Source organism: Cucurbita moschata, unplaced genomic scaffold (genome assembly GCF_002738365.1).
Source record: "Cucurbita moschata cultivar Rifu unplaced genomic scaffold, Cmos_1.0 Cmo_Scf00021, whole genome shotgun sequence".
Lineage (NCBI taxonomy): Eukaryota > Viridiplantae > Streptophyta > Magnoliopsida > Cucurbitales > Cucurbitaceae > Cucurbita > Cucurbita moschata.
Window position 1 is genome coordinate 2,428,114 of NW_019268537.1, and position 21,876 is coordinate 2,449,989.

General features: G+C 37.6%; 4 protein-coding genes across 8 annotated transcripts in view; 1 reads left to right on the plus strand and 3 right to left on the minus strand.

Annotated features, from left to right (window-relative positions):
* Nucleotides 1-2,259: 2,259 nt before the first annotated feature.
* Nucleotides 2,260-8,353, plus strand: LOC111458325 (putative phospholipid-transporting ATPase 9). Of its 2 annotated transcripts, none has more exons than XM_023100900.1 (12): nt 2,260-2,700; nt 2,785-3,501; nt 3,584-4,872; nt 4,959-5,069; nt 5,147-5,423; nt 5,513-5,601; nt 5,700-5,808; nt 6,495-6,704; nt 6,790-6,915; nt 6,999-7,097; nt 7,189-7,380; nt 7,459-8,353. In XM_023100900.1, the coding sequence occupies exons 2-12, from the start codon at nt 3,109-3,111 to the stop codon at nt 8,041-8,043; spliced, it is 3,480 nt and encodes a 1,159-aa protein (XP_022956668.1). In that variant the 5' UTR covers nt 2,260-2,700; nt 2,785-3,108; the 3' UTR covers nt 8,044-8,353. The 2 variants fall into 2 exon arrangements, with proteins under 2 accessions (XP_022956668.1, XP_022956669.1); XM_023100901.1 differs by having other exon boundaries at nt 7,270-7,380.
* Nucleotides 8,354-8,833: 480 nt separating this feature from the next.
* Nucleotides 8,834-9,782, minus strand: LOC111458327 (probable calcium-binding protein CML16). Its single transcript, XM_023100904.1, has one exon. The coding sequence runs from the start codon at nt 9,594-9,596 to the stop codon at nt 9,114-9,116; it is 483 nt and encodes a 160-aa protein (XP_022956672.1). The 5' UTR covers nt 9,597-9,782; the 3' UTR covers nt 8,834-9,113.
* Nucleotides 9,783-10,527: 745 nt separating this feature from the next.
* On the minus strand, nt 10,528-14,795 carry LOC111458326 (proline-rich receptor-like protein kinase PERK9). 2 transcript variants are annotated; one of them, XM_023100903.1, is made up of 9 exons: nt 14,617-14,795; nt 13,247-14,412; nt 12,667-13,113; nt 12,505-12,591; nt 12,359-12,429; nt 12,201-12,277; nt 11,982-12,129; nt 11,012-11,176; nt 10,528-10,931 (listed from the first exon to the last, which is right to left on the minus strand). In XM_023100903.1, exons 2-9 carry the CDS (start codon nt 14,070-14,072, stop codon nt 10,752-10,754), a joined length of 2,001 nt encoding a protein of 666 aa, XP_022956671.1. In that variant the 5' UTR covers nt 14,073-14,412; nt 14,617-14,795; the 3' UTR covers nt 10,528-10,751. The 2 variants fall into 2 exon arrangements, with proteins under 2 accessions (XP_022956671.1, XP_022956670.1); XM_023100902.1 differs by having other exon boundaries at nt 13,247-14,536.
* Nucleotides 14,796-17,136: 2,341 nt separating this feature from the next.
* Nucleotides 17,137-21,876, minus strand: part of LOC111458540 (importin-9) — a 23,492-nt gene continuing 18,752 nt past the window's right edge. Inside the window, exons 26-35 of one of the 3 annotated variants that reach the window (XR_002713140.1) lie at nt 20,739-20,853; nt 20,147-20,259; nt 19,990-20,067; nt 18,673-18,735; nt 18,445-18,573; nt 18,245-18,298; nt 18,070-18,150; nt 17,702-17,969; nt 17,525-17,596; nt 17,137-17,431 (exon numbers count right to left, since the gene is read on the minus strand). Coding sequence is in view for 1 of the 3 variants with exons in the window: in XM_023101280.1 (XP_022957048.1) it covers nt 17,919-17,969; nt 18,070-18,150; nt 18,245-18,298; nt 18,445-18,573; nt 18,673-18,735; nt 19,990-20,067; nt 20,147-20,259; nt 20,739-20,853 (684 nt within the window). In the remaining 2 variants the exon portion in view is untranslated. Of the gene's footprint in view, nt 17,970-18,069; nt 18,151-18,244; nt 18,299-18,444; nt 18,574-18,672; nt 18,736-19,989; nt 20,068-20,146; nt 20,260-20,738; nt 20,854-21,876 lie in introns of all 3 variants that reach the window. The other 2 variants (XR_002713139.1, XM_023101280.1) reach the window with 2 other exon arrangements.

The window sequence follows — 21,876 nt, forward strand, 5'->3', positions numbered from 1 at the left end:
TTTTTTTTTTTTTTTTTTTTTGGTTTCTTCTCCTTATGGGACACCTATAATGGGTTAAATCATTCTCAATATAGTTTGAATCTTCCTCGTCTCTTATTAGTCTGATGCAACACTTTAAATGCATGGTTCAAACGCGTTCGATATTATAAATATTTTATATTAATACTTTTAAGTTTTGTGTACGAAAACGACTCTAGTCCTTAGTATTTATATTATTTATATTTAATTAAAAAAAAACTTCTTCTAACTAGACTGAGAAACGTCAACACGAACAAGACAAACAAATAAAGAGATATCGATATTCTAAATGGATCTAATTTTTTATTACCTGAAATATTTAAAATCCAATAATTGATCTGTCATTTATTATTATTATTATTAAATTTTATCAGATACGTGAAGTTTTAGTAAACATAATCACTTGCCTATAAAAGTAACCCAAGTGCAGGCAGATTGTTGGTTTAATTAAAATTTAATTACCAATCCAAGCATATCATTTATTATTTATTATTTATTATATATATATATATATATATATGTATATATATATATATTCTACTTTTAGGGTTGTAGTTAAATGGCTAGAAATCCATATGAGATGGGACATAATCAATAATCCAATGATATTGCTTACTTCCAACTATTACAAATTGGAACAATAATCGATACAATTACTAGAATACCCTTCGTCATTTTTTTTTAACTAACTAATATGTTGATATAATTTTTAATTAACATAATAACAATCACTATTTTTTTATTTTATTGTTAATTTAGTTCATAAATTTTATTATTCTAACCATTTATTTATCATTAACTAATAATGAATCTTAAAATAAAATTACATTAAATGAACTTTTTAATATAATGATATAAATAAAAGAATATCAATAAATAATTGCTAACTAAAAAATTAGTACTAGAAAAATATAAATCAATTTAATAAAAATATTTGACTTCAACTAATTAAATAATTAAACAACAATTACATGTAATAAATTAATAAAAAAGAATAATACTTATTTATTGCGAAAATTCATAATTTCAGACACGGTACCATGTTGACTTACTAACCAATCACTTATTTTTTTAATTAATTTATTTTATTTATTTAAAGCTAGATTTGACGTAATAAAATACAAATAGAAATGTCCCTCACATTCTATTTTCTCTGTATATGGATATATATAAGCTGCCTTTAGTTTTGTTATTTTCTTACCTGACTTTTTTTTTTTTTAATTCTTTAAATAATAATAAAAGAAATTGACTCTTATATATATTATATTAGTTTTTTATTTCCACTATCTCCTGAGTTGACGCCGTCATCATTCTGTCTCTGTTCCTTCATTTGTCTTCTTTTTCTTTTTGTCTGCGACAATCTTGTGTCAACTTCTATTTATTTTTGTAGATCTTTTAAAATAGTTTATAAATATTAATTTTAAAATATAAAAGAAGTAAAAATAAAAAATAAAAAATAAAAAACGTAATTAAATTATTATAATAATTATATAAATTTTTATTAATTTTACACCATTCTTTTCTAAATTAAAAAGTAATATATTTTAATTTTTAATTGCAAAACCCAGATATGATGGTTTATGAAATCAACACTTTCAATAATTAATAATAATTAATATTAATTATTCCGCCTGAGAATATTGAAAATTGATGAATAATATAAATTTAGAAAAAAAAGTTTAGCTTTAAAAAGTTCTCTTTATAAAATGTTACTTTTACGCATATAATCCATATTTTGTCAACGAATAATTAGATACTGCTTGCAATTATTATAATATAATATGAATTATTAAATATGATAAAAATGATAATTACACATTTATAAACAGTAATTTATTTTTAGTTTATTTAAAAAAAATTAAACTTTTTTACTTTTCAAAAACATTTATAAAGTGGTAGCTAAATTTGGAAATAAATTAATATTTGATAACTACTTTACACCTTTATAGGTCTTTTTTTAATTTGTTTTTGTTTAATTCTTACCTAAATCAGAAAATAGTTAAAAAGAAACTGCTTTATTTATTTATTTTTTCTATTTTAATTTAACTTAAAAAAATGTTTTTTTTTTAAAAATTAGTATACTGTTTCAAACTCATTTTATTTGTTAAAATATAAATTTTTTTATAAACATTATATTATTGTAAAACAATAATTATACAAAATTAAAACATAAAATAAGAAGCTAGAACACAATTATTTTTATGATTTATAAAAAATTTGTTAAAAAATAGTTGATAAGAGTGGTAAGCTGGGTGAGATTGGTTTGACTTTGACCACATCCGACACGTTTGGCATCTTCCCTGTCTGTGTCTTCTCCCCTAATTCATAGTTTAATTAACCCCAAAAACAAAACCCATCACTCAAATTCTTCATTACGCCTCACAATTTTAGTTTCAATTTTCAGAATTCGCCTTTTTAATTCCTCGAAGCTCCCTTTTGTGGTGTTCGAATCGGGTGTTTGCTGTAAAAATCCCCCTTTTTATTTGCTTCAAGAGGAGGGAAAGGTGCCATGATTAACCTCTTAATGAAGCTATTACGAACAATTTGAATGTTGAAGAAAGAATTGAAAGAAATTGCTAAATGGGTTCTTCTTTTGTCTGTTTGTTCTGTGTTAATCAATGGAGAAAGGGAAGGTGATGCAGAAGAGAAGACTCTTTCAGAGCAGAGAAACAGCCGCCATTGGTGGGTGAGCTTCTGAGTTCTTTAATATCAAACATTCTCTTCTGCCAAATGGCATTGACATTCTCTGTCTTTTGTGTTTTCAAGGAACCATCGGGCTTGCAGAGAAGACAATTTAGTTGATGGTTTCTGCCATTAGATGACAAAGTTTAAGGTTTCTGTTTCTGGGTTTTCCTCGACGAGGTCGGAGATTACGATATAACCCACTTTTACATGTTTGTCCATGTTTTTTTCCCTCTTTTTCTGATCCTTTCAAATGGGGTTTGGTTCAAATTTGCTAAAGAACCTCCGAAGATTCATATCATTTCATTGTTGTTATGGATTCGATTTGGGTACTCAACCTTATGAGCTTACGAATTGAAAATGTTCTTTAGTTTTGGCATTGAATTTCTGCTTGTGGGATACTAAAAAATGAGCAGCGGCAGAAGGAGAAAGCTGCATTTTAGCAAGATCTACTCGTTTGCTTGCGGGAAAGCTTCTTTAAAGGACGATCATTCGCAACTTGGGGGACCTGGGTTCTCTCGTGTTGTTTTCTGTAATGAACCAAAGTGTTTTGAGGCAGAAATTCGTAGCTACATAGACAATTATGTTAGTACCACCAAGTATACTTTAGCTACTTTCCTGCCTAAGTCATTGTTTGAGCAATTCAGGAGAGTGGCCAATTTCTACTTTTTAGTCACTGGGATCCTTGCTTTTACTCCCCTTGCTCCTTACACCGCTGTCAGTGCCATCGTCCCTCTTATTCTCGTCATCTCGGCGACGATGATCAAAGAAGGGATCGAGGATCGGAGGCGCAAAAAACAGGTATTTATCATCTTCAAGTTTCTGCAACTCAAGTGAATGATCAATGATGTTGCTTAATATTATTAACTGTGGACCTTTTCAGGATCTTGAGGTAAACAATAGAAAGGTAAAAGTCCACCATGGAGATGGAGTTTTTGGTTATACAGAGTGGAAGAATCTGATGGTTGGTGATATTGTGAAAGTAGAGAAGGATGGATTCTTTCCAGCTGATATTGTCTTGCTTTCATCAAGTTATGAGGACGCAATCTGCTACGTTGAGACGATGAATCTCGACGGCGAGACGAATTTGAAACTAAAACAAGCGTTGGAGGAAACGTCGCATATGAACGAAGATTTTATGTTCAATAGCTTTAAGGCTATCCTAAAATGTGAGGATCCAAATGCTAATTTATACAGTTTTGTTGGTAGTTTAGAGCTGGAAGAACAACAATATCCTCTGTCTCCTCAACAGCTACTCCTTCGAGGCTCTAAGCTTCGGAATACGGATTATATATACGGGGTTGTTGTCTTTACGGGCCGTGACACGAAGGTTATTCAAAATTCTACTGATCCACCTTCAAAGAGAAGCAAAGTTGAGAGGAAAATGGATAAGATTATATATTTTTTGTTCTGTCTTCTGTTTTTGCTTGCTCTTGTAGGATCTGTAGTTTTTGGCGTTGTGACTGAGGATGATTTGGAGAATGGGAGAATGAAACGATGGTATCTGAGGCCTGATGATGCTAGAGTTTTCTATGATCCAAAAAGGGCTCAAATGGCTGCAATTTTCCATTTCCTTACAGCACTGATGTTATATAACTACTTCATTCCAATATCACTGTATGTATCAATAGAAATTGTGAAAGTTCTTCAGAGCATGTTCATCAATCAAGATATTAATATGTATTATGAAGAAGCGAATAAACCAGCTCGTGCTCGCACCTCGAATTTGAATGAAGAACTCGGTCAAGTCGATACGATACTCACTGACAAGACGGGAACTTTGACATGTAATTCAATGGAGTTCATCAAGTGTTCTGTGGCAGGGAGGGCTTATGGTCAGGCAAATGAGGGGAAGCACCATGAGGATGTCAAGAATCAACCTTCACATATCAAAGGTTTTAACTTTAAGGATGATAGGATTATGAATGGGAATTGGGTTAATGAGCCTCATGCCAATGTCATCAAAACTTTTCTTCGTGTTCTTGCGACTTGTCATACGGCGATTCCCGAAATCAATGAGGACAATGGAGAGGTTTCTTATGAGGCCGAATCTCCAGACGAAGCAGCATTTGTGATCGCTGCTAGAGAACTCGGATTCGAGTTCTACAAAAGAACACAGACAAGTATATCACTGCATGAGTTTGATCCTTCATTGGGCAAGAAAGTTGATAGGTGACTGTTTGCTGTTAATACCCTTTCTTTTGATTTGATAGCATATCCATGAGCTTCATGTAGATGACAGTGTTTTGTTTTTGCAGGGCATATAAACTGCTGCATGTTTTGGAGTTCAACAGCTCAAGAAAGCGGATGTCTGTCATAGTAAGAAATGAAGAGGCCAAGACATTGTTATTCTGTAAAGGTGCAGACAGGTCTGTGGTTTAAATAAAGAGTCATGCTCCTGGTTTGGTTAAATGTCAGAATCCCCATAACTCCATTACTCTTGCAGTGTTATGTTTGAAAGGCTTGGAAAGAATGGGAGGGTGTTTGAGGAGGAGACCAAGGAACATGTCAGTGAGTATGCTGATGCAGGATTGAGGACTTTGATACTCGCCTATCGCGAGCTCGACGACGAAGAATACAGAGAGTTTGATAGCAAGTTCACTATGGCGAAAAACTCGGTTAGTGCAGACCGAGAAATGTTGATTAATCAAGTGACCGATAAAATCGAAAGGAATTTGATTCTTCTTGGTGCCACTGCTGTTGAGGACAAGCTTCAAAATGGGGTGAGTTGAGAAGTGTTATGAGTTCATAATGGGGAACTACTGCTATTGAAGGACTTGGAACTGATGGTTCTTCATGTTTTTGGTTTTAGGTTCCTGAGTGCATTGATAGGCTTGCTCAAGCTGGAATAAAGATTTGGGTATTGACTGGGGACAAAATGGAGACTGCTATCAATATTGGGTATGGATGGATACTTGTTTTCCTGAGCTGAAATGTTCATTTGAGTCCTAGTTGTATCATATCTGGATTTATACTAACTCTTGAGCTTAAAATTGCAGTTTTTCCTGTAGATTACTGAGACAAGATACGAAGCAGATTGTAATTACTCTCGAGACGTCGGAAATTCAGGCGTTAGAGAAGACGGCGGATAAGGCATCGATCATCAAGGTGAATATATACTCATTCCTTGTTAAATGTACTATAGAAGGGAAAGTGTGAGATCCCGCATTGGTTAGAGAGGGGAACGAAACATTTCTTATAAGGGTGTGGAAACTTCTCCCTAGTAGACGGGTTCTAAAACCGTGAGGCTGACAATGATACGTAACGGGTTAAAGTGGACAATATCTACTAGCGGCGGGCTTGGGTTGTTACAAATAGTATTAGAGCCAGACTGCAGGTGGTGTCTCCCGAGGGGGGTGGATTGTGAGATCCCACATTGGTTGGAGAGAGGAACGGAACATTTCTTATAAGGTTTCTTATAAGGGTATGGAAACCTCTCCCTAGTAGATGCGTTTTAAAACCGTGAGGCTGACGGCGATATGTAACGGGCTAAAACGGACAAGATCTACTAATGGTAGGCTTGGGCTGTTACAAATGGTATTAGAGCTAGACACCGGACGGTGTGCTAGCGAGGACGCTGGCCCCCAAAGGGGGTGGATTATGAGATCCCACGTTGGTTGGAGAAGGGAGTGAAGCATAATTTACAAGGGTGTGGAAGCCTCTTCCTAGTAGACGCGTTTTAAAACCGTGAGGCTGATGGCAACACGCATGGGCCAAAACGGACAATATCTACTATCTTTAAGTATCAATTGACGCTCTTCCTTCCCTGTGGAATCTTTTTGATAATCTTTTAGGCATCGAGGCAAAGCGTCCTCGATCAAATTACTCGAGGGAGAGCTCAGATCGCATCACCAAGTGGGATATCTGAAGCATTTGCATTAATCATTGATGGAAAATCACTTTCTTATGCTTTAGAGGACACCATGAAGGCATTGTTTCTCGAGGTAGCAATACATTGTGCTTCTGTTATTTGCTGCCGTTCATCTCCAAAACAGAAGGCACTGGTTAGTTTTCGTACTCTTACTCTTTATTTCGGCTTAAAAATCACATCTAAAAAGATATCGACTCGATTCTCATTCATGGTGGCAGGTAACGAGGTTAGTTAAATGTGGAACACAGAAAACAACTTTAGCTATCGGCGACGGTGCCAACGACGTCGGAATGCTTCAAGAAGCAGACATTGGAGTTGGAATTAGCGGTGTTGAAGGAATGCAGGTGCTGAAGAACGCAGACGACCCATATGTTTTGATGATTCAAATTCTTCAAATATTAACGAGTTCTTTTATATGTCTACCCAGGCCGTTATGTCGAGCGACGTTGCGATAGCACAGTTCAAATATCTAGAGCACCTGCTTCTTGTTCATGGACATTGGTGCTATAGAAGGATATCATCAATGGTAATGCAGTTTATACATCTGGATTCAGAAAACATCATGTTTCATAAGTTTCTCTCTTTGAGATTGATGAGTTTTGCCTATGGATTTGCAGATTTGCTACTTTTTCTACAAGAACATTACTTTTGGTTTTACAATATTCTTATACGAAGCATTCACATCATTCTCTGGGCAGCCTGCGTATAATGATTGGTTTCTATCGCTTTACAATGTGTTCTTCTCGTCGCTTCCAGTGGTAGCTTTGGGCGTTTTTGATCAGGATGTTTCTGCAAGACTCTGCCTCCAGGTATGTTCTTGTTGCTGCTGATAAATCTGAGAAAAAATGGCCAAATTTTAGGCTTCATTTCTTTGTTTGATGTGGCAGTTTCCTCTCTTATACCAACAAGGGGTGCAGAATGTTCTATTCAGCTGGGCCCGAATTCTCAGTTGGATGTTTAATGGACTGTGCAGTGCTGTGATCATTTTCTCCCTATGCACTCGAGCGCTCGAGTATCAGGCGTTCAACTCCGACGGGAGAACTGCAGGGCGGGATATTCTGGGTGCAACGATGTACTCTTGTGTTGTTTGGGTCGTGAACTTGCAAATGGCGCTTGCTGTTAGTTACTTCACCTTGATACAACATCTTTTCATCTGGGGTTCGGTTTCGATCTGGTACATTTTTCTCCTGATCTATGGGTCCATGACCCCCACGTTTTCAACCAATGGTTACAAGATCTTCATTGAAGTCCTTGCCCCTGGCCCTTCCTACTGGCTTGTGCTTCTATTTGTGGTGATCTCAACACTCATTCCTTACTTCTCCTACTCGGCTATACAGATGAGGTTCCTTCCTATGTATCATCAAATGATTTTGTGGATTAGGAATGAAGGGCAGCTGGAAAACCAAGAGTACCGTGATCTTTTGAGGTCAATAGCTCCCGATCAACGAGCATGGGTTCCACCGCACGGTTAGCAGCCGAAAGGTGCCACTTCAAACAGATGAAACCATTGAATATGATGCTGCTTTCTTGCTCTTGGACAAATCTGGCATGAACCAGCATAGCCTGTCCCAAGAAAATACAGAAGAAGCATCACTCCAAGTTCTTGTGTACATTAAAAAAGTGAGGGAATTCATTGTAGGATTAGATAAACATTAGTTCAAGCAACAAAAACAAAGAACATAATAGCAGATCCTATGTCAAATATACAACTCGACGTTTATACGATAATTGATTTAACTCTCTGAGCTTCACAACTAATGAGAGTCCTTAGAGTATTAAATAGGTTTCTGAGTGACATATCTATTAATCATATCATGTCTTAGGCCAACCTTGAAGTTTCAACCTTCGATCAAAGTTGAATATTCAAATGCCCAAAGTCCAGCATGTATGATAGACAAGATATGAGAGTAAGACAGAAAAAAGTACCAAATGACAAAAGAACAGTTGTTGAAGGCATCTAAAATCATGTGAGGAACACCTAGCAAGATTAGACAATTCATTTTAAAATCAAGTTTTGTAATCAACCAGCTAATTTAGCAACAGCAACCCAATAATGCTTTTTAATACATCTCAAAGTTTTGTTATGTTAGTATTCAATTCATCAGTGACTTCTTCTGGGACTGTTTATGAGAGATCTTATCAAACCATAAGAACGAAAGAATAGTTCATCACTTTCTCCAAACTACAGGTACCAATTTTGTGATTCTGGATAAAAATTGAATAAAAATACCAAATCAAACACTCACAAGAGTAATAGAACTATAAGAATAACACGAATATAATGTAATATATAGAATATTGGGGCAAGTACAGTACAGGAAGCAAGTTGAAAGATCAAATATAGAATTGAAACATTGACATTACAAGCACAGTTGGGATTGTTTTTTTGTTTTTTCTTTCTTGTTTTTCTCACATCAGGGTTGCACCAAAAGCTTACGAAGAAATTAATTACTGGAAACGAACAGCGACTAAGATCAGATGGTGGTTATACCATGCTATGTACATCTAAAGAAGGGGAAATCAAAGTGTGAATGAACACGATCTACGCAAATGTAAGGCCGAGAAAATCTGCGGCGGACCTGGCCATGACGGTGGTGAATTCGTTGAAGCTAATTACGCCATCGCCGTCGGTGTCGGCTTGCCGCATCATCTCGGAAAGTTCGCGGTAGGACAGAGGATGACCCATCTTGGCCATGGAACCGGCGAGCTCGGAGGCAGTGATGAAGCCATTGCCGTCACGATCAAAGGATTTGAAAACCTCCATCAACTGCTCTTGATTGACGAGAATATTGTCGTTTAAATCGGGGAGAATCGCATTGACCAATTCCTCGAATTCGATAGAGCCGTTGCCGTTGGAATCCATATTGGAGAGGAGAGAATGGAGTTGATCGCCAGAGGGCTTGATGCCGAGGGAGCGGAGGAGGGCGCCAAGCTCGAGCTGGGTGAGGCTACCGTCGGAGTTCATGTCGAAGCGCCTGAAAATGTCGTGCAGCTGCTTGAGCTGATCGGATTGCAAAGAAGCCATGGATTCGAGACTCGAGAGGATCCGCAGGGAGGAGTTGGTCGAGGTTAGGGGATTTGGGAATCGGTGAGGTACAGATGTGGGGCTTTCCTTTGGTTTGATGACAGATTTGAAAGGGAAACTGTTCAAACTTGAATGAACAAACCGCGTTCTTTGGAAGTTGGATCCAAAAAGGAAGAACTCAATACTTAATTACTTTATTATTTTATATTCAATGCAAGATTTATTGACTTTTCGGAGCCTCCGTCCACTTGAATTTGATATTTACTTTCCTCTATTTTATTTTTCTTATTTTATATCTAAATATAAAGCTATAATAACTATATGATCCAAATTCTGATCTTACTACTGGGCCGGCCTGCTCGTTGGTCCAAACATCAAAATGGGCCTAGACCCTATATTCTTTGGACTTGTGGCGGCTCTCGAGTTGAGTTGGACTATCTTCAACAGAGATGTTCATTTAAACCATGGGTCTTGAGGTACAAAGATCCAATTTTCTCTCCTCTCTGATGGCTAAACAGATAGTTGAAAGTTAGGGTAGAGATGTCCGTTTAAATTGTGGGGTCTAACCCCACAAAAATCCAATCTAAATGGAACGAAGAACGAGAGGAAAACCTTGAGAGGAAGCCCGAAAGGGAAAGCCCAAAAAGGACAATATTTACTGGCAGTGGATCTGAGTCGTTACCGGTCATAACCTCATAAATGAAGTTTGAATATGAATTTCAGCATGCGGTTCGAGAGTTAAGCCCGTTTATATGAAAGATGAAAGTTCACTAAATTTGGTGTCAAACAGACACCCAACGAACTATGCACAAGGCCGTATGTCCGCTTGCCAAAAAGACGTGTACTCGAAAAAGGATGGAAAATGCTACAAAATTGCAGAAATTGCATACTGCTATGAATGTAAATATCAAAACTTGATTAGAGAAGTCCCTAAACCCAAGAAACTATATTAAGTAATATGATTTATGTATGAATAATGGCATCTCTATTGAGCATGAATTGGGGGATTGTTCATTCATCTGTACTACTTACATGAACATCAAGAAGGTGCTCTTGGTATCAACCTGAGTTCCAGTAGGCATGGAAAAAAGCCTTCCTGGAAAAAAGCAACATATTTCCCCACTCTATATCATATCTACAAAATCTCCTCTTCAATCAGGCATTTGAGCTACCTTGGCTATAAAATTCTGAACTGTAATCTTGGTTACCGAACGCCAGCATTCGGAAAAATCTAAGCTCGGCAGATTGTTGACCTGAGTCGAAAGCTTGACTCTCCCCAAATCTCATTCCATTGCTTAAATCTGCAGTGCCTAAACTATCAAAAGCTCTAACAACCTGAGAATGAGACAACAGTACTGTGAAAGATGAACAATTATGAATTTCAGGTTATTATGAATCAGTAGCAAAAACACAACCTGTCCCATGTGTGGTCTCTTGGCAGATGCATGGCGCACGCAAGCAGCAGCTATTCCTATCATCCTCAACATTTCACTCTCTATATAGTTCCTTTCAAGCCTAGGATCCACCAAGTTTTTGAAGTCTTGGCTGTTGTTGAGTGCGTGGTTTAGTAAAGGCCGAGCCTGAAAGATGAGAACATTGTCCGGAAAGCTTGATTTGAGTTGCTAATGCTCAAATAAGATACATGTTTTTTCAAACCATTCAGAATTATAGTGAGGACATTCATGCTTCATATGAATCCATACGTGTGATCCTAGTTGGTTGGAGAGGGGAACGAAACATTCCTTATAAGGTGTGGAAACCTCTCTCTAGTAGACGCGTTTCAAAACTTTGAGAGAAAGCTAGAAAGGAAAGCCCAATGAACAATATATGCTAACGGTGGGCTTGGGCTGTTACAAATGGTATCAGAGTCAACACCGAGCGATGTGCCAGCGAGGACGTTGGGCTTCCAAGGAGGGTGGATTGTGAGATCCCATATCGGTTGGAGAGGGAAACGAAACATTCCGTATGAGGGTGTGGAAACCTATCTCTAGTAGACGCATTTTAAAACCTTGAGAGGAAACCTAGAAGGGAAAGTCCAAAGAGAACAATATCGGCTAGTGGTAAACTTGGGCCATTACAAATGATATTAGAGCTAGACTCTGGACAGTATGCCAGCGAGGAAGCTGGGCCTCCAAGGTGAGTGGATTGTGAGATCCCACATTAGTTAGAGAGGGGAACGAAGCATTCCTTATAAGGGTGTGGAAACCTCCCCCTAGAAGATGGGTTTTAGAACCTTGAAGGGAAGCCTAGAAGGAAAAGCTCAAAGAGGACCATATCGTTAGCGGTGAACTTGGGCTCTCTAAGATTATAAGAAAATTTGATAGGTTGGTTGCATCATCATATCCATATCAGTGAAAACATACAAGAGAAGCATGAATAGATTACCCATTCAACAAGGCTCTCATCCCCCATTGGTTGGGACGTGTCCACAGCCTTCCGACCCGTAATCAGCTCGAGAAGTACAACTCCGAAAGAATAGACATCTGATCGCTCAGTTAACTTTCCGCTCGATGCATATTCAGGGGCAACATATCTGCAAGAAATATAGATTTCAAAGACAAGGATCCTGAGAGGCTGTGGTACCAACAATCATAAACTACCTACCCAAAAGTTCCCACAACACGGGTAGTTATATGAGTTTGTTCATCCAGAGCTAACTTAGCAAGCCCAAAGTCTGAAACCTGCGTGATAGCCAACAAAAGCATGAAGCATACACCTATAAGCTAAGCATTTCAGCATAGATTATGAAGCTTCGAGCATACCCGAGCTTCAAAATTTTCGTCTAGAAGAATGTTCGAAGATTTGATATCACGGTGGATGATTCGAGGATGGCCTGACATAAACGAAATCGTCGTCTTAGCATCGACATCAATCAGCTGGCTCTACAGGAAAAGACACAGAAACTTACAGTCTTCATGAAGATATGCAATTCCCCGTGCTGCACCAGCTGCTATTTTATAGCGTTTTGCCCATTCTAGAACGAGCTCACCATCCCCTAATGTGGAAAAGGAGCTTAAAGTTAAGTTTTCCTTACTATGCTAGCCAGTCAAGAAGTCCAAAATCATAGTACCTTCAAGATGAAGATGGTAGTAGAGGGAATTATTAGGCACATAATCATAGACAAGCAACCTTTGATGCTCTGAAATGCAATAGCCCACAAGAGAAACCAAGTGGCGGTGGTGAACACGGCCAATAATCTCAACTTCAGCTTTGAATTCCTGCTCGCCCTGCCCACCACCAATCTTCAGCTCCTTCACTGCAACCTCTCTTCCATCTGGTAGATATCCTTTATAAACAGAACCAAAGCCGCCTTCTCCCAAAAGGTTCTGCGCAGAAAAGGCATTTGTTGCTTTGAAGAGTTCTTCATATGTAAACAATGGCCTCGAACTGCCCAACCCACCAAGCTCTCTTGGAGTGTATATTCCACCACTGCCACCGCCACCGCCACTGCCACTGCCACTGCCACTGGCATGGATGTTTTGATGAACTGTGGAATGGACCTTCATAAGGGATGATTCTACGAAAAAGAACGGAAATCCCAATAAATTATCAGGCAGGAAGCTAAACATAAATGTTTTGGGAAAAAGAGGACCAAATTAATGATTGTTGGGCAGGAAGGAAGCTAAGAAACAATATTTACATTGCAGTACCCGACTTAGGAGAGGAGCTGAGAGAGGATGGCATAATGCCCCCATGCCCGGAATCATTTTTCCTTGGCTTCCTCATGTACCATACTGCAAACCCAATTATGGAAAGCATTATAATTCCAGCCACTACGCCAATTGCGACCACACCCCCTGTATTGATTCCTCCATTGCTGTTGGAATTCGAGTTAACTCTGTCATTAAGACCAGAACCATCGTCCGTGCGATTTCCTGATGGCAATGTTGGGGGTTTAGACGGTGATGGAGGAGAAAGACGCAACGGCGGTGGTGGGGGAGATGGGGACGGTGATGACTTGGGAGGAGGACTTGAAGGTGAGGGTTCAACGGGAGGAGGAGGTGAGTTTGTAGGAGGTATTGATGCTGGGGAAGGAGGTGACGTTACTGGAGGTGTTGATGGTGGCATAGGAGGTGACTTCTCAGGTGGGTTTGTGGGCTGTGGCGGCGGTGATGGATTAACCGGCGGTTTAGCTTGTGGTGGTGGTGGTGGTGGCACCGGCGGTGAATTTTCAGGTGGTTTTGATGGTTGTGGAGGAGGGGTTTGAGGAGGTGGAGATAAACTTGGTGGGGGATTAGATGGCGTTGGAGGAATGGAGCTAACTGGGGGAGTTGCTGATGGTGGAGGGTCCGGTGCTGATGGCGGCGGAGCTGATGGAGTTTCCGGCGGAACGGTCCCAGGCGGCGGAGGAGGAGGAGACGAAGTGGGGGTTGCTGGGTCAGAAGGATTCGGAGGAGGCGATTGTTGCGGCGGAGATGGAGTGGAGGGAGAAGCCGGCGACGGAGTTGAATTAGGCGCCGGTGATACAGCCGCCATTTTCGGAAAAAAAGAACCAAAAATCCGGGTTGATCAACTTAAACGGAAACTTCAGCTTTCGGTGAAACTCATTGAATCTGCAAATTTCGCGCGATAATCATAATTCAGAACAACCCCATGATCAAACTGAATCCGATCAAATCCAACTCCGATGATATTTTATCAAACAAACTTCACAATCACCAGAATCACCCAGTGCTCTGTTTCAGCTCCTCATACCAAAATCATAGATTATAAAACTCCGCCATGTCAAAACAGTATTCTCCACCTTCAATTCAAGCACAATCAGATCATCACAGCCTTTGAACTAACATGGAAACAATCAAATTCACCACCAAACCTACAAAAAAGAATCGAGAGAGACCCAAATGAGTACCAACAAATATGAACAAGAGCTCGATTATCAAACAATTTGGGGAAGCTATTAGGGAAAGGTTGAAGCAGAGGGTATCATCAATGGATTCCTGAAGATTGAAGAAGCAAATGCAGCGAAGCAACAGAATCAAAATAGGGATGGAGAAGAACATGAAAACTGAAACCTTACCTTTTCCATCTCTGAGGATCGAAACAGAAACTGAATTCCTCGAAAGTGCAGCCGAGTTTGATTCTCAAATTCCCTATTCGGAAAAGAAAGAAAAGTTTTCCCAAGAACAGGGCTTGGTGGGGTCCCAAAATTTCAAAGCAATTTGATAGCAATCCAAAACATAAAATTATGAAGATTTTGTCCAATGTCTGAACACAAGAACAAAAATTTGATTGACTCGTTCCTGCATACTAGTAATCATCTTGACATGGGAAAATGAGCTTTCATCCAGTAATTTACGTCACTTCATATTCAAATCAATATTATAATCATAATTATGCAATATTATAATCCTTTTCAAGTTTCATTTTATTGTTCAAGTCACCGGACATTTGTTGTTACTAAACAAAAACGTTAGAAATTTCAATATGAAGTTAAGAGATTTTGTTGCGTAATTATCATTATCATTTTGACTATTGAATCAGAACATAATACAAGATGCTTAGCTCCGAAGGTCTACGGTGGCAGCCTTTGCAGCGCTATGAAATAAAGAAACTAAAGTGAAAAGCTATAGAGAGAACCTAAGAACATTACACAACCAACACAAAGTGGATTTTGTGAAGCATAAGTAAGCTAAGGCATTAAGTTTTGTCGGCTAAAGAACGGATAAATTTTGATAAATATCACGTCAAGTGGACTATACCCTATTGCAAATAGTGAACAATATGATTTGATGGAGACGATTACCTCATTTTACTGGGATACAAATCAATCTATTAAGCAAAATTTAGATGAAATCGACATTTTCATATTCCATCTTCACGATGATGGTATATAACATTGACTTTTATTTCAAATCACATGCTAAATCCAACATTGATACCGTACGATTCTTTCTTCTAAACAATTCTAATTAAAAATCGTATCGAAAGCATAGGAACTAGACGTAAAGCAATAAAATATTTGAATGTTTGTAGAGTAGAATTAAAAAGTGAGTGTATTAAATTGATGAGATCAAGAGGGAATCTGGTAGTTAATATAGAAATGTCACAAGTGGGTAAATATGAACACATTGGGTATTGAATTCATAGACAAAGAAAGAATCTCTTTATGCCACAGTTGATTGAAAAGTTGGGGAGTGAGATGGTGGGCCAAGGTCAATGGCCTGGGTCTTGCTTTAACACACCACGTGAAGCTCTCCCACGCCTACCACCAATAACTACTGCCGGTTGAAGGTCCAAGATTGCTCGGTTTCAAAGCCATCATAATGTGGCATTTTGGTGACAACCAACATGCCGTCTTCCTCCTTCCATTTTTCTATTCCATTTACAATATACTAATGCCTGTAAACGAATATAAAAGGTGCACAAAGGTTGGGCCTTTTCACTAAGCGTCAGTGGGGGGCTGCAAAAAGAGTATCAACAAGAGAGGGCACGGGCTGTCGGGCACTTGGCACATATCTCGCCATTGATTGTGCTGCTGTTGAATAAAAAAGATGCTCATTCCTGTTACATGCATCTACTATTCAGCTTTTTGGTGCTACTCCCATTTTTGGGGCACATAAATAGGAAGCGAACCATAATTCACAGTGTCCCATCATGAAGATCTGTTGCTAAATGTAGAACATTTCTTAAAATCTAACATAATTTATGAGCGACATTTGGCAGCATAGTTTGTTGCTTCATAAAAGCTATTTTTCTATGAACATTACAGAGAAGGGGGCACAAGAAATGAATTTAATAATATCCACCCTTCCACAGTTACAGGTACGGATTAGGTGATGATACCAGCAGGTGAAAAGAGAATTTGATCTAGATCTAGCAGATGACCCGCCCATGTTCTGTCAACAGGCAGCGTCCTTAATAAATTAGAGATATCAATAAACCAACGTGAAGTATCAGCAAGTTAAAGACTTCCCTGTTCTACATCCAAAAAATGAAAGTAACCACAGTGGTTGTGCCTGCATACCTGACACAATCTGAATACAGATAAATGGTGCCCCGTGTGGGGCAGAACAGTTTGGCGTCATAATGGATAGATGTAGAAGCTCAACTGAATGATAAAAGTTTCAATAATGAAAGCCCAATTTAGATTCTAAGAGCAAATATTGCTGAAGAAGCCTTCATAATTGGTCAATCCATAATCCTCTTCAATCACACCCTTATCCAAGCTTAACTAGAATCGTCAAAGCTTGTTAATGCTTAATGCTCAATGTTCTTGTTTGGGCCTAACACAAGATCACGGCCGTGCAGCATCCTTATCTCCAACTTGTATGAGTTGTGGGTTTGATTTCAAAACTATCCCTTGTTTATAATAGAATCTAAATGTACTCAAATATAAAGAATATCAGAACTACAAGATAAACCAAGTGTTTCAAGGTAATAGGACCTTTCCTTCTTGAGATCATTCTCAAGCCCTAATTCACTCACCAAAATAATGTCTAATTTCTCTCTTCCTCGCCTCCTCTATTTATAACCACACACCCTAACAGCTTTCCTATATAAGTATTAATATACCCTTAATATCCTTATAATACCCTAATAACCGAATAACATTCTGTTTATCTCATTAACTTGCAAGAAATCCAACTCAATGTTCAAACAACCCATACTAATGAGCAAGTCATCAAGAACAAAAATATTCCTCAAATATTCAATCAGCAGCCGAACCTTTCTCTATTTTTACAGAGTAAAAGTTTATAACAGTTACATATATCTTCTTCATCTAGAAAACATAAGCTAACAAGGAGCTAACAATTATACATCTAAAAAGAATGATCGAATACTCCAGAAAAGACCTAATATACAACACTCAACGATTTTTTTGGTTCTCGCTCCTGTGATTGGGGGCAAGGGGATATCAGCAAGGAGGGAAGCTGAAAAATTGACAAGCTGGAATTTGAGCATCAATTAGAAAGCCAACGACACACCTGAGAAATGGCAAACTCCTCGTCCACAGTGACTAGCACTTGAACAGCCTTTTGACAAACTTGGAACAGACTCTGCGATAGTGTGGTAAAAACATCACCTTTCTATAAGGTCAGTAAAACAGACCAAAGCAGTAAAACTAGTTGTAATGTGTGGGTTCTCTATACTGCATAACTTACATGAAGGAAACTTTTAAAAAGAAAATAACCAAACTGATGAGGCTGACATTCACATGGAAGTCCCTCTCCCTCTCCCACCTCCACAACCAATACCATCATCAATAAAAGAACCCCAAGAAGAAAGGGGGCGTGCCGGCAAGAGGGCATGCAAAACTGATTCTTGTATTTGGAATTGGATAGCAATTAACAACCCGAAAAATCACCAGTGGTAAGATACTCAGCGACTTAGTACCATTTGGATAGCATTCTGTTGAGGCTGGGACAGACTCTGCAGTAGCAAGGGTAAAATATTGTGTTCAATTAAAAAAACCAAAGCAGCAAATACTACTGTAAAAGGCTCCAAACTGATTGACTTGTATAAAGAAAACCTTGAAGAGATTATCAAAGTTCTGTCTGTCATTCTGATACAAGTTCATAAAAAAGTCCACCAGATATTTTGCCAAATTAATCTGCAAAAGTGAGGAAAAAAGAACTGAAACTGCAGACAAGATAATCATAATCTTTTACTACATTACGTTGACATATAGGCAATAGATTTAATACCTGATTAAGAGGATCAGATACAGTAAGCAGGTCATCTTCATACTCATCACCTTCCTGTACATATATAAGCATTTGATAAATAAACTAATAGTATTAAAATCAATTGAAATGTTAATAGAAAATAATAGTAACCAAACCAAACCAGAAGTACACATTAAGAAAATCCTGGAAAGATCAAACTCATTATGTTTTGAACATACCTCATCGTATACTTTTGCCATCTCTTGAAGATAATCATGGGTATGTCTGCCGAGTGATGCAGCATTGACAAGAAGCAGGTTTTCGTCACTTGAAACACCATCTGCCTCAGCATCCTCCCATTCGCTATCCTGCAATTGAATTTCCAATTGTCAAAGTTCACTATGATAATTTGAAAATCAAAGTTCACTAGGATAATTTGAACAGAGACAGAATGCTAAGATGTGTACCTGATCATCAACCAATACTTGTTCACGGATTTCAATTAGTGCATCAGCCAATAAAGAAAATATCTGCAATCATCAAAATTAGAGGAAAACATAAAATAAGCTCTCTCAATTTTTGCTGAAAACATCACCTAATTCCAACCAGATAATCTTTGATAAGGAAAGAAAGAAACGTGGATCAGATTGGGGATCTGGGAATATCTAAGCAAATCTTCTAATAGGAATGGACCTGACCTGCTATAATTCACCTATAGGACGAGGAGAAAAAGGTGGATCTATGGAACCAATTCTTCTTTCCTTTTCTTTTGTTGCAGTGATACTGGAGAACTCCCTATTTCAATCGATTACTTCCAGCATCCCAGACTATAACTTTTCCTTGTTTAAAGTTCCGGTCAAGATTGCTAGGACGGTTGACAGAGGTGATTAGAGAGCATAGTCGAATGGAAGTGAGCTGCCCCTCTCTACTTCTTTCGGTGGTTTGGAGTGGAAAACTTTAGATGAGTTCAAATCACTATAAAGATGTTCTCACATAGATTGATATCCAACCATCTATGCCAGGAGGAGCACCGGCTGTGCAGAAGACCACAAATTCGAATCCCCACAGTGACAAGGGTATTTTGTCAAGGACCATATGAATCACATCCTAATTAGTGAACCCTAGGTGAGCGAATACATGAATTGAGCCCATCAAATGAATTAAATACCAAAAAGATTCCCAAGCTTTCAACTTATTTTCAAAGACGAATCATTCCCAACCAAAGTTCTCACAAGGCTCCCATGATAGCTAACGCAAGATCAAATGACCAGAGCTTTAGTATTGAAGTCCAAACGGCAAAATTTGGGATCCAAGAATTTTGCGGAAACATAACCTGCTTCCCTACATTCCAGATGAGAGGTTGAAGAATGGTAGGATAGGCCCTAGCAATATTTCAAGTTGGTCCAAAGAAGGTAGGAGAATCTTTAACGACCAAGCTCTTGAGTACAGCGTATTGAGGCCCCTAAGTCAAATTTTGGATACAAGTAATTTGGGGAAGCATAACCTGTTTCCCAACTGACATTTTCTTCTCTGATTACAATATAGAGAATTATATAGTTCTAAGTGTAGTTTTTTTTGTTGTAACAATGTATACTCATATGACCTCTTGTGCTCCTTTCATGTTAATAAAGGCTTCGTTATTTTTATCTAGATAAATCAGTTCGATATTAATAGTAAACCAGAAAATATCTTTGCATCTATCATACCATTATCACCAATTCTGACATGCTACAACCACCCATAATCAATCTCAAAATTTAAAATGATTTCAGGTATCCAATTACCTTCACTGGAAGTGGAATCACTGTCCACTGATCCAGAGCTAATTTTCCTTTTGATCGAGTGGTTATCCCTGCAGAAACCTTCATGTGGAAGAAAGTGAATGATTAATTTGCGTTAAAAGTATGATTCAATAGCCTAACATCAAATGCACAACCAAACCTTAGTAAGTTGTACTTGAACACTCATTTGTACTAAGTGAGGATTTTGTATTGACAGCAACAGTGCCAATGCACTAGTGGTGACTTTTATTTGATAAGCACCCTGAATCTCCCCTGCAACCATTTGGCGTGGATATGAAAACAAATTATCTGTTCCTTAATAATCCGAATTCTGAGATATATTAACATGGGTATACTTGATAAGATAATATTTTACAATCATCTAGAAAAGAATCGATGTAAATTTATTAGATAAATGCAATAAGTAGTTATTTGTCTGACACTCGATGCAGCTAGAAGTATAGTGTGTTATGCATCAATATCTCAAATCTGATTTTGTACAACTAAGGTTACAGAATTTATGCAATATGGGGAGTTAAAAACCATGCAGACATATGATGAACTTAGGCACCAAAATGTACGGAAAACTAAGAAAAGCAAGCTATATACTAAATGAACATGTCAGCTTAGATGTGCAGAAAAGAAAAAAATTAGGATAAAGGAATAAAGGGCTAATGTCACAGACGGACAGAAGTTGGAAGTTCAGATACAAAATTTTCTCCTTTCTTGAAAGCAGTGGCAGAAAGACAAACCTTGCAACTTCGTCCATTCTGACATCAAATAAACAAATGCATTATCATGGCCTTCAGCAGGTATTGAAACTAGCAAATCGATAAGCTGTTGAATATTAGGGGCACTCATGTGAACCTGAATTTTCAAATTGAAAAATATGCAATTAATAGACAGTAAAATATACAATCTACATCAATATAAAACCAAAAGGAGTACATCGAAATTAAAGGATGCATTCGTACCACTGGGTATCTACAGTTTCAATATTTTTCAGTTTACAAGAATGCTCTAAATAGAATTCTGGGTAAATTTTAACAAAAGTAAAATCTTGCTTCAAAGTATTAATTTTCTTTAAGCTCCAAATGAAATTATTTCATAGCCAAATAACTTCCCAACTTAGTACTAATTGATAACTTTAACAGCATAAGTTCTTTCATCTCCCCCAGTAAAAATTAGCAAGAATAGCTTGAATGAATGGATCAATCTGATTAAGTTTTACAAGTCAAGGACATTATTACACAAGCTATAGGGAAAGTCATGTTCAAGTAAGATCGTAAAACTACAACCTTTATAGTAAAAATGAATATACTAACATTTAAAAAATATATAATAACTAATTTCATAAAAATAATTTCCAATGAAAATAAAATTCAAAAACATTTGGCCAATAATTTCAAGAATTATATAAATTGAAATATTTAATCGTTGTACCCCTACATCACTTTTCAACTTTAGAGATTTCAGTCTGAATTTTAATGAGTACAATTGGTTAAGAAAATTGGAATATTATCATCCTTATTTCTCAAAATATGTATAATTTTGTCAAAGAATACATCCAGCTACTACTGAAGGCTACAAGAAGATAAAAGCTTAAGTAAAAAAATATCTAGTGCATTAAATTTGCAGTTCTAATTTCACAAATTTGAGTGGAATCAACCCAAACTCAGTTTGCTGTTAAGGGCATCAAGAACTTTTTCCCCAACTAGAAGGTTTGAGTTCCCACCCAATGTTATATTTAAAAAAAAGAAAAGAAGAGTTACAAAATTGAATGAAGTTTATAATAGATTTCTTAATTCTGCTAGAATACTTGCCAAAAACAAAAAGTCTGAAAGCTAGAATTATAAAATTGAATGAAAGCTTGGTTTCTTACCGCCGCCC

Bases quoted from the DNA above. Each gene is read 5' to 3' on its own strand.
- LOC111458325 (XM_023100900.1), top strand. From the start codon at position 3,109: ATGAGCAGCGGCAGAAGGAGAAAGCTGCATTTTAGCAAGATCTACTCG. The intron at 5,070-5,146 runs GTCTGTGGTTTA...TTACTCTTGCAG, and splicing joins TTCTGTAAAGGTGCAGACAG to TGTTATGTTTGAAAGGCTTG. The intron at 5,602-5,699 runs GTATGGATGGAT...TTAAAATTGCAG, and splicing joins GAGACTGCTATCAATATTGG to TTTTTCCTGTAGATTACTGA.
- LOC111458327 (XM_023100904.1), bottom strand. From the start codon at position 9,596: ATGGCTTCTTTGCAATCCGATCAGCTCAAGCAGCTGCACGACATTTTC.
- LOC111458326 (XM_023100903.1), bottom strand. From the start codon at position 14,072: ATGGCGGCTGTATCACCGGCGCCTAATTCAACTCCGTCGCCGGCTTCT. The intron at 13,114-13,246 runs GTACTGCAATGT...TCTTTTTCGTAG, and splicing joins CAGCTCCTCTCCTAAGTCGG to AATCATCCCTTATGAAGGTC. The intron at 12,130-12,200 runs GTAGGTAGTTTA...TATTTCTTGCAG, and splicing joins CGTGTTGTGGGAACTTTTGG to ATATGTTGCCCCTGAATATG.